Genomic DNA, 16,695 nt, shown 5'->3' on the forward strand with positions numbered 1-16,695 from the left:
CAATTAAACGAAAACTTTTACAGGGCAATTAATTCTACATTAAAAGATTGAATCAGATTAAGCCATTAAACAAAAGCAATCACAATAAGTTATCTTTTTAATAATAATTTATTTATATAATGGTTTATAACATCCTTCTTAATCCTTATACATACACATTACCAGAATTATCTTTGTTTTATACAAAATAAACTAAAATAAATTGTATTATTAGGTACATTATTTAGTATATTATTTATATTACTTTGTTGTGAAGACAAGAATGACAGTTAGAAATTTATAATTTAAGTGGACATTTGAATGATAAATGTTTACAACTTAATCCTGAATATAGTCTTAATTGTAACTTAGGAAAATCAAAGTGAACAATTACATATTTTTACTTACAACCAGTGGCGTTCAAAGAATTTTGATACCCCATCCTTGATTTAAAATATAGGTGGGTATAATACAGACAACAAAATTATATTTTTTGTATCTGAGGGGATCACAGGGGTGTACACACCCACTGAAAAAAAACCATCCCTGAATTGGTAAATTGACGAACGTTTAAGTTTAAGTTTAAAGAGGGTGTGATTTTTTCACCTACAATAGCTGTATTAGGAGGTATAGACCCTTAACAAAGGGTTGTAAGGGGTTTGATCAACTCTCCTAATTTTACCACGGGTTTGTATACAACCCCCTTCTGCACTTCTCTGATTACAACAAAGGTTGAATTAGATTATTGGCACGAGATCTTTGAGCCAAGAGCTGATGCATTGACATCTTTAATTCCTTTACAATGATAAAGGTGCCCTTATATTCTTTGAGAAATACTCCAACAAGAAAGCTGGTTGTCCATATGAGGGCAATGTAGAAAGGTGTTGGTATCCTGAACATGTCCAATGACTTGAGAGTGGCAGGTAGGGGCAACAACAGATGTAAGAAAGATAGAAATATTCCTAAAACAGAAAGTGAAAAGTTAGGTAGCTATTTTGAAAATAAAAAATTAATTAAATATAAGATAGAACAATAAAACGAAATTTTATTTTTTAGTTGCTAAATATCTTTTCAAAAATCTTTAAACTACTAAGAAAACTTATTTTGTTTGCCCAATAACGTCAGAAACTCTTTTTTTTCGTCTAAAAAGCACTATTCTAGTTTTTTTTCATAAGAGTATTAGGATTTTCTTATGGTTGTTACCCAGGATAAAGAGATGAGTCAAAAGCTGTGCGCCCTATTGATATATTTGTCCTTGTTCAAATACATAGATCATAATTACCTAGCAGCCAAGTGAAGACCGGAAAGAGATATTTGATAGTGGCCCAGGACAAACAGCTGATTCCATAATTAGTCTAAGATTATAATGAAAGTTGATAATGTCGTTTTGCATGATTTAAAACTGTAACGTCAAAGTTTCTAATTTAATGAAAATATATTTTATCTGACTTAAAAATGACATTACAATGTGAAAATCTTACAATTCTACCCATAAAATATCATATAGACAAATTTGATTGGCAAATAATATAAGAGTATGGTGATAATGCAATATTTATATTTTTATGCAATATTTTAAGTGTATATAGCTGCAATTGTCGTCTTAAACCTGATACATTTGTTTTAAAAAAATATTGATTACCAAGTTAAGTTATTGTTTTTCTTTTAGTGAACATTGCACTATTTTCTCCCTTACCACCCCCACCTCTCGCATAAAGTTAATTATTTGCAGTTTAAAAAATCACGTTTCCAATCTTTCAAGGGGGGGGGGGGTTTAACCAGAAAAACCATCTAACGAAACTTCACAAATGTTGTTTTTGTTGTTGTTGTATGAAATAAAAAGGGTAGATTGTAAATTAATATTTTCACTAAAAATACCAGAAAAAAGGAACCCTACCCAATCCTTATAAATAAAGTCAAATAATCTTTGTCTGTCTCTATCAAAGGATCTAAACTAATATGGTTTTCCTTTACAGTGTAGCTTCTCATAGGTCCTGGAAAGATGTATAGCTATTTTGGGGGAGGGGTCTATTTTTGATAACAAAAATAAAATTCAATTTTTCACACCTCAAGTGGCAAACTATTACCTGGATAAAAACTTGAGTGGCGCCCATGACAATGACCAGCAGAAGGATGGAGAGAAATACAGCGAGTCCCGTGAAACTTGTCAGGGCAGAATCCTGACACCAAGTCAGGTAACTCTCTGTTGGCTGGATACGGAATCCTAGATAGACAAATAGATAGATAGATAGATAAATAGATAGATAGATAGAATTTTTGCACCAGGTAGGTCAGGTAGCTAACTTTTGGCTGGATACCGAATCCTTCAGGCAAAATAAATAAGGATGCTGGGATTTAAGGCATAAGACAATGGACGATTAAATAAGTCCACATAAATAAAACATTATAACCCTATCTGCATAATAAAAGTATAGGCTGAAAAGTTTAAAACTAGCAGTTAAAAAATTGAACAAAAGAGCCCAAAGTTTTTAGCCTAAAAATTTATATGATTTATACACCAGTATAATCTACAGTCTAATATTATCTACCAACATGACAAGGATGCCAACATCCATAAGTAGCAAAGTACAAAAAAAATGTATTTTATTTTGTATGCTCATTGGCACAGGAAATCTTCACCAAATATCTCAAAAAGCAACCATGAAAATGACTTTTTCGCCTAGCGCCACACAGGGACGGGTGGACATAAAATTAGATATAATTATTACAGACAAAATTTACTTATACATATTTTAAGTGATGATTCCTGTAACAATTTTGCATATTCTGGAATGCATTGCAACTCTATAATTGTTAAAATTAAGAAACATATGAATTGAGTTGCTTTTACAAATGTATACTTGTTTTATCAACTAGATTTTAGAAATGTTAATTTTGAATTGTAGTTTTGACATCTAAATAATTATTTGATATTTTGATATTGAAAAACGTCAAAACGTTCATTGCATAACTCAATATCAAATACATACCAAAAACAACATCCATAATAGTTGTCAAACAATTGATGCTACAAGCCAGTATGCCAGAAATCCAGACAACCCGCCTTATCAATCTTTTTGGTGCCATGGTCATCAGAAATCCAAACGTCTAGAAATATAAAAACAAGGATGACAACATCCATAAAAGCAAAGCTCTGATACGGTAGGACAAACGAACATTTACACTTGTAGAGTGTCAGAACTGAATAAGCAGAATTAGAACGCATAATTAATAATTGTAATCAAAATTGTAAATATTTTTTTTGCAAAACTTTTAAAATATAGGATACTGTTTAAAGACATACTTACATTTTAGGACTTTATTATAGAGATGCTACGCTTATAATAATATACCTTTTTGTAATAGGAATCAGTATTCCAAAAGTCAGCAAATAAGATAGTTATAACACACAAAAATTGTTGTCAAAAAATTTTAAAAATCTGCATTTTAAATGGATGTACGGACTTTTTGGGATTGATTATAGAGTTGCTATGATTTCTTAATCTTACCTTATTGTTATGTAAATCAACATTAAAAGTTTTAAAAATAGGGAAAATTCTAATCTGTTTTAATTAACGAAAAGACTGTCTCGGACAGAAGGACGAACAGACGGACGGACGGATGGACCCTAATCAAAGAAAAGTTTCACTTTTAAACACTTAAAAATTGTACGTCCTTTCCTGAAAGCTTCGCTATTAGAAATTCTATTGTTTTAATCTTTTGAGTGATTTTTAATTGCTCGGATTATAAATATACTACAGTATAAGTATAAAATTTATATTTAAAGATGATATCGATTACATATTTCCATCAAAAAGATACACGTCAATAATTCTTCAGTATTAATAAAAAGAAGAATAGAACTATTTCATAAATTTAAATATTCTATTTTATGAGTAGAAATTTAATAATTAAAATAGCAACATGAAATAAAAAAAAGGAATTTATTTTTCATAGAGTAAAATAATGGGTCTTATTGTTCTGGTCAATGAGAGTTTATTATGGATTATTGTAGCACTATGAGTATTAAACACTCTACTATTGGAAGACTCAAGCTCATTTATAGACGTTTATTTCTTATATAGATCTGTCATGGATCTTGATGCAATAAAGCAAGCTGTTTTAAAAAAATCTGTCGAAAATTATTCATAGGGTAAAAAACAGAAAAAGTAGTCGCTCATATAGGTATAGAATAAGGATTAACTTACATCCGAGCAAGAAGTAGTTCTGCAGAGAGCGTGGATGATCTGGATAAAAACTGTAAACTGTGTCAACGCCTGAAACAAAATATTTGGTGCTTTCCCTTAAAATGCCAATCGTTCAATGACCCTCAGTCCAATTATTTCTAATATAAGGAAGGATTTGTTTTTCTTATGCTTGTGTTGATTTATCCCTGCGGTGCTACCCAATAAGACCTCACCTAACCTGACCTAAAGTAATAAACAAATTTTAAAAATTGCTACTTCCCCACTTTATTTTCAATTTCATTAAGAGGTAGGGAATTTGGTGCAGGTTAAGGAAAACCTCCAGAATTGTTTTAAACTATTTGCATTTAATATTTTGGTTTTAATTGTAATTATAACCTAATTTTTAAAATAGTTATCTATAATACAAAGTAGAACGATGTCTGTCTGTCCGTCTGAAGCTTAAGATCTCAGTAACCGCTGAACCAATTGGGCTCTACTTTTCAGGGATTATACCTACTGGTCCTGTGATGGTTTTAAGCTATTTTCTTGGGGGGTGGGACACCCCCAACTCCCCCCAAAAAACAAAAAAATCTCCCCCTTTTTTTATTGCAGAAGATTTCCTTGGTCCTTTTATTTGCAGGAGATTTCTTTGGCCCTTTACGAATTTCACCTTCATCTTTTTTATCACCTCTTGGGGCAAAGCCCCTAGAGGCTAGGGGCGAAGCCGCTAGTTTACATATATTACAATAAGTCTTAATATCAGAATTTTGTATATAACTAAAGTTGTACCAATCGATATATAATTCCTTGAATGTTGCACTAGATTTTTTTTTACGTCCAGCGGGCTAAAATAACGACACCCTCCATCCACCCCTTTTTCCTAATATTTTTCCCACCTAATGGATGTCGAACTCAACAAATATAAGGTCATAATATAAAATGCTTCTAAGTAAGGCATGACTTTTTTATAACCAATTACTTAATTAGGGCGAGATTCTCCTTCGATTTCAAGTGATCATTTAGAGAATCCAAGGACATCATCCACTTGTAATTGGATGAAAAAACACCCACTACACTGGTATATATTATGGCAAGTCACATCCAACAACTTTTGTCTGAAAAGTCCTAAATTTACATGGTAATAATATGGACAATAGCCATGCCTAGGAACTCATGACCTACCTGCATTAGTCTGACAATATCCATGCCCAGGAACTCATGACCTACCTGAATTAGTCTGACAATAGCCATGCCCAGGAACTCATGACCTACCTGAATTAGTCTGACAATAGCCATGTCTAGGAACTCATGACCTACCTGAATTAGTCTGACAATAGCCATGTCTAGGAACTCATGACCTACCTGAATTAGTCTGACAATAGCCATGTCTAGGAACTCATGACCTACCTGCATTAGTCTGACAAAACTAGGAACTCATTACCTACCTGAATTAGTCTGTCAATAGCCATGCCTAGGAACTCATCACGTACCTGAATTAACCTGACAATAGCCATTCCCAGGAACTGCTTGAATGGTCCAAACAGAATTCTCAACATCATACACATACTCTAAATAAATATTGGAATATAAAGATGGGAGACAATGCAGGGATATAAAGGAATAAGACAAAGGTCGATCAATTGATGTACATATCCAATTTTAATCCACAAAAGTACCCCTTCTGTAGATTTCAACAAGTGGTTAAAACGTTTGGAAATTAATTTTAATAAACCTTACCAATCATAATTCAGTGAAGGACCTCAAAGTTGTTTTTAACCTATTTCTAAAAGGTATATCAAAATATACAATGACACCAGTAGAATCAGAGCTAAAAATACGAATAGGCCCCCAAAATAACTTTTTTGGGGTGGAATTCAAACTTTATATTTTACTATGGATTGAGAATTTTTTACAGTTTGGAAGGTTTTTTTTATTTAAAATTCTTAGCTTAAATTGTTTTTTATTCATGCATTTTGTATTCTAGTATAGAGTAAAATTACGTATTTTGATTTCATCTATCGAAATTCATTGAAAAATTAATTCTCTACAATACATCAACGAATAAACATGCAAAGTAAGTGCAGTCAATTTTCACTAAAACCAATAATTTTTTTTGGAATATAAGTGCAGTTATAACCTTTTATAATATAAATAAGGATTTTGATTGCCTTTTATCTGAAAAGTGTATTTTCTCCATAGGAAACGTCTAAAAACATCGGGTTTTTAAAACTAATAATTTTTGTAAGGTCTTATTAGAATAGAAATGACGAAAAACTGCAACATATCTATGTTTAAAGACATAAAACAGGAAAAAGTATTAGAATAAATTTTATGTCTCAACAGACATTGTCGCCAATAAAGAAAAAATTGTTTAAATAAAAAAAAAATGTAGGTAAAAAAGTGTCTCAATTTCTTCTCATATTCAACAACTTTCATAAAAATAAAGACTGAGTAAATCAAAAAAAAAAATTTTAATTTAGTGATTTTGTAGTATGAATTAGCTTTCCTCAAATATTGTAATCTTACAGAAATATATTTTAATCCTTTTTCTCGTATTCATTCGAATCCGGTGGATAGGAACCGGTTCTCATCCATACGAAAAAACTATGTCTAGCATCGTATTATATCCAGCTTTCTACGAATATAGAAATGTACAATCATAAGATTAAAACTAGTTTTTTTAGCCGGTGACTTCGTCACCTCGGGGCTAAAAAAACTAGTTTTAATCTCATAATTGTACATTCTATATCCGCGGAAAGCCGTTTATAATACGATGCGAGAAATAACTATTTCTTCATACATTTAATCGCCCCCCCCCCCTCCCTGAACGCTAAGGGTTAAGTATTTTTTGTTAAGTAAGAAAAATATGAAAAAATAACTGTAAGAAATAAATTATGTGATTGCTTAAATTAATTTTTGAATTAATTTCTTAAAAAAGGATAAGGATAAGATAAAAGATTTTTTTCTTTTAAATCATTTAGTTTAATTGAATATTTTAAAGATTATAATTTTATAACTTAGATTTCAAGTAAAGGGATAAGAGATTGGCCGATAAATTGATATGCATTTATGAAGATTCACAAAACTGCTAGTTCTGTAGATTACAATCAAGGACAAAGGAAGTTCTTTCTGGTCAACAATTCTAGGAAAATCACGAAACCTACTCTGGAAATCTTCTAGGGTATAGAGCTAAAAAGAAGGTGCAACATACTTGTATTTTGTAGTATTGTTCAATTCAGAAAGTATAAATCATAAGCTATCACCTCAACCGTCTGTTTACAGAATCAAAACAAAGGCTTCTTACTAAATAATTTAGAATTAGGGAGATTTAAAAAATATTTTATAATAATTCCTGAAATTAAAATCTTTACATTTTTTTCTTATTCATGATATTTGTAACTGTTTACAAACAAAAACAAAATATTTTAACAAATTTTTAATCAAAAGCACTTTAATTAACCCCTCAAGGCAGGTTAAAGCAAAAGTTTCAAAATGATTTAATAACTAAAAAATATCTATATGAATCTTTAAAAAATGAAATTGGCCATATTCAACACTAACGAATTGGATCTTTACAGAAAAATTGAAAATAATTAGAAAATAAACTTATGCCTAAAGCTTAAAATCAAATTCATTGTTTATTACTTATTAAACAAGGATGACAACATCTATGAGAACAAAGCTCTTAAACGGTAGGACAAATGGACATTAACACTTGTAGAATGTTAGAACTGAATAATCAGAATATAAATGTATAAGAGTCGAAGCAAAATTGTAAGTAAAAACTGCTTGATACAGGATAATGTTTATGGACATACTCACATTTCTAGGACATGATTATAAAGTTGCTTCGCTTTTAATAATGTACTTTGTTGTCACAGAATTCACATAAAAATTTGTCCATGTTTAAAATGGACATACGGACATTCTGGTAACGATTATGGAAGTGCTCCGCTTTCCTAATCATACCTACAGGAATCACCTGCAAAGTTTTAAAATGATTGGACAATTCTAACATGCCTCTGGACTGACCAATCCTAATTAGAAAAGCTTCTCTTTGAAAAAAAATAACCCTAAAATATAAAATACTAAATTCAATTTGAAGATCGACTTAATCTAAAATAAGCATAAAAAACATATATTGGGGCTTTACCACAAAGTTGCCTATCAAGCAATGTTCCCCTCCTTTTTAATTTTTTTTTGTTACCTTTGCTATACCAAAAGGAGTAGTTCCCCTTTGATCGTTTTCAATTTGTTTTACATTAATGGTAGGGAAATGGTGGGGCTCTGTGCTCTACAAGGCACTTTGGGGGAAATTACCCATATTTTAAATGATCAAAAAAGTTTGTAAGTTGTAATACTCAGAGAAGATTAGTATTTTTTAGGTTTAATTATTAATACATAACAACAAATATCATAAAATGTATGATTGTGAAAATACATAGCCATGTAGTTCAGAATTTTATTGCTAGGTGTTGTAAAAACCTTTTTTGAATTTAAATTTGTATATGAGATAAATATTTAAACAATCTTAAATATTTTCAAAGTATTACAGCTATCCACTCTTTAGGATTTTTAATAAATTTATTCACTATTTAACATATAATTTACGAGTAGTTTATGTTTTAGATAAAATACCTAAAACTTGTAAAAAAAGTTTAAGTCTGCTCATACATCTTTAAACTGAATGTGCAGACAAACTCTGGCAATCCTTATAGCATGGCTTTTAGTAAACAGAGCAAAAAGTATTAAAATAGTGCTTGAGATTCTTATCAAATTGCTTTATCTCATCATCAAGTTTAAACTGGAAATCAAGAAATCAGCTCTAAAGCATTGTTTGCCAGAATAGCCTTCCCTTGTCCCTGATTACAATTAGTGGTTGAAACTTTATAAACCAACCAATCAAAATTCACTAAAGTTGTTACACAAAAAAGTACGGAAACGTTAGGTGCAATAAACAGCCAAATGTCTACTCCCTCCCTGGAAAATACATCTATTTATTAAAGAGAGACCTCTAGGGGCACCTAAGGGAGGTAAAATCCCCCAGAATAGTAATAAACCTTTCCAGGACCTATAAGAAGACATAAAGTAGGGAAAGTCGACCTCCCTCTTACTTTCAACTTTAGTTTTAAATTAAAAAAAGTAAAAAATAAAGTTTGCGCTACACCCTCCCCCAAAAATAGTAATAAACCTTCCAAGAACCTATAAGAAGCTTCACTTTAAAGAATAACCAAATCAGTCCTGCGGTTAGCAGGATCTTTTGTTACAGACAGACAAACACGTAAACACATTATCTTTTTTAAAATTAAAGAATTTAGCAATATATAACTTACCCAGCTAATAGTGATATAATGATATCCCCACTGTATCCAGCTATTCAACATTTTCAAACTCTCTCTTAGCTCACTTGGAATTGAAATATAGTGCCTGAACATAAAATATAAAAGATTGTTTCAGAAGCAATTATTTATTTGCATATCATTATATCAATTAATCTATTTCACTAATCATCTACCAATTTATCTATTTTTCGATCTAAATATCCATCAATAAAGCAATATTCTTAGAAACTATAGGCGAGTAGAAAAATATATGTTATCCATCTATTTAATCATCTTTATTATCTATCTAGAGCTGACTTCTGCATGACAGTGTAGCAGAATAAAGAAGAGAGAAAGCATGCCTATCAATTCACATGTCAATCTTTCCATTCATTTATTTCTCTCTATCTTTCTTAATTTCTGCATATCTATATATCCTTAATATGTAATTCCTTATATCAATATATCCATTATTTATCTACCCATATTCATTTATCTGTTATTTATCTATCTATTATCATTACAGCTGACCTATGCATGACAGAGTAGCAGAATAAAGAGGAGAGAAAACATTATCTATCTATCTATCAATACATCTATTTATCAATCTGTCTATTTATCCATCTATCTATATTTCCATCAATCCATATATCTATCCATATATCTATCCATCTATCTATCCATCTATCTAACCATCTATCTATCCATCTATCTATCCATCTATTTATCCATCTATCAAGCCATCTAGATATAGCTGTCCTCTGCATGACAGTGTAACAGAATAAAGCAGAGAGAGAGAAAACATAACTATCTATCTATCCATCTATTTATCCATCTATCAAGCCATCTAGATATAGCTGTCCTCTGCATGACAGTGTAACAGAATAAAGCAGAGAGAGAGAAAACATAACTATCTATCTATCCATCTATACATATATCTATCAATATATCTATCTATCTATACACATCTATCTATCTATTTATCTATATCTAACCTCTGCATGACAGTGTAGCAGAATAAAGAGGAGAGAGAACATAACAATAGAAAAATAAAGTTCAATATTTCTCCAAATAAACTTTTATAAATAATACATTGATTTCTTTTTCTTAGAAAGGATTTTAATAAAAGAATTATGTAATAAATATTTCAATAAGTCTATGTTTTAAAACTATAAATTTTCCATTCTTAGTTAATATAATTTTGGTATTTTTTTTTCCTTATTTTGTAATTGCCTTAAGAAAGAAAATGTAAACTTTAAACAGTTTACCTCTTTTGAAGATTATTGGTTAAAAGCAGTGGACAATACGAGCGAGCTATCACTTACCCCGGAACTCAATTGACCAGTAATAGGGCATTTAAAATCCCTCCCCCTCATTCCAAAGTTTCAAGGTTAAAAATTGGGGTTTTAACAATCTGAGTGTTCATATGTGATGCGTTTGTGCCAAAATAATCATATATGTTGGAAAAAAATATCTTGAGTTTAAAATAAAAAATTGTTAAAATATTCAAATATGTTAAATTTTAAAAATAAATTAAAATATGATTTTTTCTGTGAAAAAAGAGTCTAAAATATCTTAAAATATATAATACTGTTATTCTTATAATATTTGATTCAACAATATTGTAGAGTCCCCAATAGAATATAAATACTTAAATACTAAAAAATAGAAGTAATGTTATTACTTTAAATATTTTATTTTTTATTCAAATTTTGTGGAAAATATAATTGACATGGGCATAACCAATTAACTCTAAGTCTAAACTATGATGCCTATACATTTTTTTCTCTGCTGTAATGAATTGACACTAATTATTAATATGATGAGCATTAGTAATATGATTAGGATTGCATACAGGTCAGCAAATTAATAGGATAGCATATATTCATCTAATACTGTCCCTTAGCAGTCAGGCCCCTTGCCGCACCTTAATCCCTATTATCTCAGTTCCTATTAGAGCTAGAGGGCTAAAATGTTTTGTGCAAGTCCCCTGTGTTATGATGAATTTCCGACCTGAAGTAAGTCAAAGTCAATTTTCGCTTCCTTCACCCTTTTATTTAACAACCTTTGTTTTTAGGTCCTTTTTAACTTTAAAATTTTAAACGGCTGTAATCTTTTTATTTTTGAAGCTAGAGGAGAATTTTTTTTGCAGAAAATGTTTATTTTTATGTAAATTTTATATTTGAAATATCAAAACATAAATTTCAGCGGCCGCAGCTGTACTTGGCAGCTGCCAGCCGCCGCAGTCGGCGGTCGGCGGGAAAATGGCGGCGGATCTTTATGAAATTTTAATACATTATGTAGACATGTAAGAAAAGCTTAAGTTTAAAATTTGAAGTCTCTAAGTCAAAAATTGCGGCCACAGGAGCCTTTTAAAGATTTCTGGAGACCTGGAGGATCAGGACCTGCAGGATCATACCTGGACCTGAAATTGACTTGAACACCTGTATTTAATATGAGGATGTACTACTAGAGGATATTTTAGTATTTTGGTAATATTAAATGCTTTGTTTAAGTCAAAAAAATATTTTTGTTCTTTACTGGATGACCCTGCCAGGTTTGCTGGCATCCTGTGCCCGCCACGATGGAGATATTCAAAAACTTCCAAATCTCAGTTATGTGTCATACTTATACTTAAAAATACGGCCTCTATGATAGGTACATAGTTTCCAAAAATGCTTTATGTGAAAAATGTTGTGCAAGAAAAATTAAAATAACTCTTCTATTATGTATAAAAAATCGTAGAATTTCAATATTAATTTAGAAAAAGGTATAAGAAAAGTACCCTAATGAGTTTTAAAGGTGAAATGCTTTTTAGCTCCTCACAAAAGCATTTTAAGAACTGCAATTTGTCATTTTTTCACATTTCTTTATTGTGATGCATTTGCAGTAAAAGAATCTTCTTTAATAACGTAGGTTATAGTAAAAAGAAAAAAACTCCTTTTCATTTGACAAAAAAATCTCTAAAGACCAAAAAGTTATTGAAGTTTGAATTTTTTTTATTAAAGCATTTAATTACAAATTATGGATAAATTATGAGTTTATATCTTAACCTGTTAATCAAATTAAAGGATTATAGGAATAAATGAGGGGTGGGGATTTACGAACATAAGCAATTTTTAAGGTCATGTTTCTTAAGTATACAAAAAGAATATTTGTTTTCAGTGAGGGAATTTTAAATGAAATTTTTAGTGTAATTGGTAGAAAATTGTATTGGCCGTATTAAGATGTTGTTTTCAAGTGAATAAATTTTTGAAAACCAACCTTAAGGCACAAAATTCTACCAGAAAAAAGCATCATAAGCATGTTTTGAAATATTTATGCTTTAAAATGCGCCGTTATTTTCAGAGATATTAAAAAACACCTGTAACAATTTCGATGCATATTTTTATGAAGAATATTGACATATAACTATTTTTTTTGTACTCCTAATGGTTGTTTCCCAAATTTGGAAAACGCAGTTTTTTTTTAAACGCCCTGTAGGTTAATAGACAAGTTGTTGTAATGGTCATGTACTTAGATAACATTTAGCTCACCTTCACCACCAGTAAGAGCATCTTAAAGGCCATCATCCTCAAAATCAAGATTTTAAAATGAATTTTTTTAACACATCAAAAAACATTTTTGTATAATTGTCAGGGTAATTTTTATCTTTAACATGTATTTAGCTTCATCCATAAGACTGGGGGTCGGCAGCTGTCCTCTAAAGTGATAGGGATAGAATTTATTTTTTTCAATTATTTCTTATTTAGAAAAATCATTAAAATCTACCTTAAACTGTTTTTCATTATAATTAATGCATAAATCCCTTAAAAAATTGTTATTTTATCAGAATCATTTTTTAAAATTGGAGAAAAGTGCAAAACAAACGTTTTCCCATTGATTTTCTTTTGATTTGCATAATGAAGTGGATCAGTAAAAAATAAAAAATATTGATTTTGATTGAAATATAAGCATTTTACTTTAAAAAGAATCTTTTTCTTTTATCATACATGTTGCTTTAACAAATATAAACAATGTACTGTAAAGCTGTACACTTATGGACTACCGTAGACAAAATATCCAGGAAAATGTAGATTGCATAATGAAGTGGTTCTGGGTTTACATAATCATGAAACTAAATTAATTTAAAGTAATTAAATTATTTTTTTTTCAGTAAGAATAAAACATCAAAAAAGATTTTTTTTCAAGTTTTACAAATCCAAGTAAAGAGTGGGGCTACTCCATAATTTCCTCTGAATTACTAATTACCCTTCTGTAGATTACAATTAGTGGCTGAAATGTGTGGACACTCAACTTTACTAGTGTAATAAAAATATCAATGTCCATCCTTTCCCTGCATTATATAGTCTTTTACCTCTTTCCTCAACCCCCCCCCTTCTCATAGCATATATAAAACTAACAACCCCTGAGACAAGTTTTTAAATAGTTTATATTGAGAATACACGGCCCCCCCAAAAAAGAGTATGGGGGGCCCCCCATACTCTTTTTTACTTCCTACTCCCCCACCTCTCTTTTAAAGGCAGACGATAGGGAAATGGAAGAGGGTGGTGTGGGCAAGGAGCAAGGGATAAGAATAGGGAGTAAAGGGGCAGGCAGACGTGATGTGACATATTATTGCCACAGGCAAGCAAGCGTGCTGGGACACATCATATGTTGATTGGGAAAGGGAGAAGGGAGGTGAACGCAAGGAGCAAGCGATATACACAGGGAGAAAAGGGGAAGGTAGGCGCGCTTGCTATTAATATTAGTAATTGTTGCCAACTAAAAAGGAAAATAAGATTTCTAATATTTTTTATAATCCTTCTAGCTTTCTTTTACTATTATATCTTACGAGTAATATTTTGATACCACATCCTTTTACATTATTAGAAAAATGTAATTCTTAGTTGGCAACTGTTGAATGCTTGCCCCTTTTCTCCCACTTCATATCCCTTGCTCCTTGCTTTCACCTCCCTTCTCCCTTTCCCAATCAACATATGATGTGTCCCAGCACGCTTGCCTGCCTGTGGCAAGAATATGGCACATCACGTCTGCCTGCCCCTTTTCTCCCTATTCATATCCCTTGCTCCTTGCTCACACCTCCCTCTTCCATTTCCCTATTGTCTGCCTTTAAAAGAGAGATGGGGGAGTGGGGCCCCCCATACTCTTTTTTTGGGGGGCCGTGTATTCTCAATATAAACTATTTAAAAACGTAACTCTGCACTCATTGTTTTGTTCTATAGCAACTCCTCAACCCCCTTCACTTAAGACCTTTAACTTTTATCAAAATCTCCTCCCCCTTTAAATTCTTTGTGAGTTTAAGTCAGAGTTGTATATTCTGCACAAGATTAATTTTTTTACCACTGCTGCAAAATGTTTTTTTTCCCCTACTAATTTTTTATATCAAGAAAGGTAAAAAAATGGAGAAAAAAAAAATTCAGAATTCTTAATTTTATTCATATTATTATATTATTCCACATATTCTTTTAGTTTTTATTTCACTAAGGAGGAGGAAAATGGAAAAAAATGTTTTCAGTTCTCTTAATCTTTTTTTACATTTTTTCCCTCAACCTTATATTATTTATTCTTCCCCCCACTTTAGCAGGGTCAACCATGCAGAATATATACCCCTGGTTTAAGTTTAAACATGAATAATTTACCTTGAAATTGATGGGAATCCAAAATATTAACTTTAAATTCTATTACTGGATTTTTGAGGCGGGACATTTGAATGTTAACCCGACAAGACAACCCAAACAAGATTTAATCAAAGGCCAAAATACACATTGCTGCATACATCCTACCTCTTAGGAAATTGTCATTTTGTTAAAAAAGTTTCATGTGAAATAAGATTTAGCTGAATATATTAATGTAAATAATATCCACTTATAATTGTTGTTCTATTTATACATATATACCCAAGAATAATGAATCTAATCTAATCCAATTTATATGAATAATTACAAATATTCTGACATGCCCCTATTTGAGATTAGCTGTGGTAATAATAATCAAGTAAAGAAATAATTCCTAAGATCTGTGTCTGTTCTAATCTTGCAGTACTCGTTGCTCTGATATGTCACATTGGAAACATATATTAGCGGCATCTTGCGGTCTAGAAATATATCAAAATCAGACAAATATTTATTTTTACTAAAGAGTAGGCTATGTAAAGAATATAATTTCTAAATTGCTTCAAAATCTTTAAGTAGCCGCTGGATTGGAACAGTTCCTCAGCCATACTGAAAAACCATGTACAGCATCACATTACAGACAAATTTCAACGAATATTAAAAAAAAAAATAAAAGTAATACCAGATTTATTATCTAGGACTTCAGACCCTAGACTTAACTAGTTTTTATCCTATAGTTTTTTATTTCAAAATCCGTCGAAATCTGTCTATAATACGATGCTATACATAACTTATTCATTGATTACTAACAAACGTAAGGTAATATCTATACAAGCGAAGCTCACCAAGCAAGAAGGCAACAAAAACGATTAATAAATATATATATTCTACTTAATTTTAAAAATTTTGTATAAACTTACACTAAAGTTATAACACAAAATCGATGCTTTATAAATATAATAGACATACTAACATTTTGAGACTTGATTACAGAGATGCATTGCTTATAAAGTCATAGAAATCGTAACCCCCCCACCCCCTAAAAAAAGGGTATAAAGTAATTATATCATTGCTACGCTTTTAAAACTGTAACTAACAAATACGCTTTGTAAATTGTGCCTAATGATTACAGAAATCATCATGCAAAGTTTAAATTGAAAATACAATTTTAACAACTGAAAATCAATTATTTATGTAAGGTATTCACAACGAAAAATCGGCACGATATAACAAGGATGACAACATCCATAAAAGCGAAGTTCTGAAACGGTAGGACAAACGAACATTAACACTTGTAGAGTGTCAGAACTGAATAATCAGAATTTTAATGTATAAAAGTCAAAACAAATTTTTAAGTGAATTGGTCGAAAAACTGCTTAAATACAGGATAATGATTAAGGATATATTTACAGAATCAGATGAATAGGATAATTACACAAGAATTTGCTGTTAGGGAGTTAAAAATCAACATGATTTAAATGGGCGTACGGACAATCTGGTAACGACTATAGAGTTGCTACGCTTTCTAATTCGTACCTAAATACTACAGGAATCACCATGCAAAGTTTGACATTAAGTTAAGACAATTCTAAC

The 16,695-nt window shown here is 30.8% G+C and overlaps 1 protein-coding gene across 1 annotated transcript; it reads right to left on the bottom strand.

Annotated features, from left to right (window-relative positions):
• Positions 1-553: 553 nt before the first annotated feature.
• Positions 554-10,559, bottom strand: LOC145325352 (uncharacterized). Its single transcript, XM_080168354.1, has 8 exons — positions 10,483-10,559; positions 9,500-9,593; positions 5,657-5,734; positions 4,188-4,256; positions 2,970-3,087; positions 2,067-2,203; positions 1,262-1,334; positions 554-941 (listed from the first exon to the last, which is right to left on the bottom strand). Exons 1-8 carry the CDS (start codon positions 10,488-10,490, stop codon positions 700-702), a joined length of 819 nt encoding a protein of 272 aa, XP_080024480.1. The 5' UTR covers positions 10,491-10,559; the 3' UTR covers positions 554-699.
• Between the last annotated feature and the right edge of the window lie 6,136 nt (positions 10,560-16,695).

This window comes from Acartia tonsa, chromosome 8, assembly GCF_053477335.1.
Source record: "Acartia tonsa isolate MP-2025a chromosome 8, ASM5347733v1, whole genome shotgun sequence".
Taxonomy (NCBI): Eukaryota; Metazoa; Arthropoda; class Copepoda; order Calanoida; family Acartiidae; genus Acartia; species Acartia tonsa.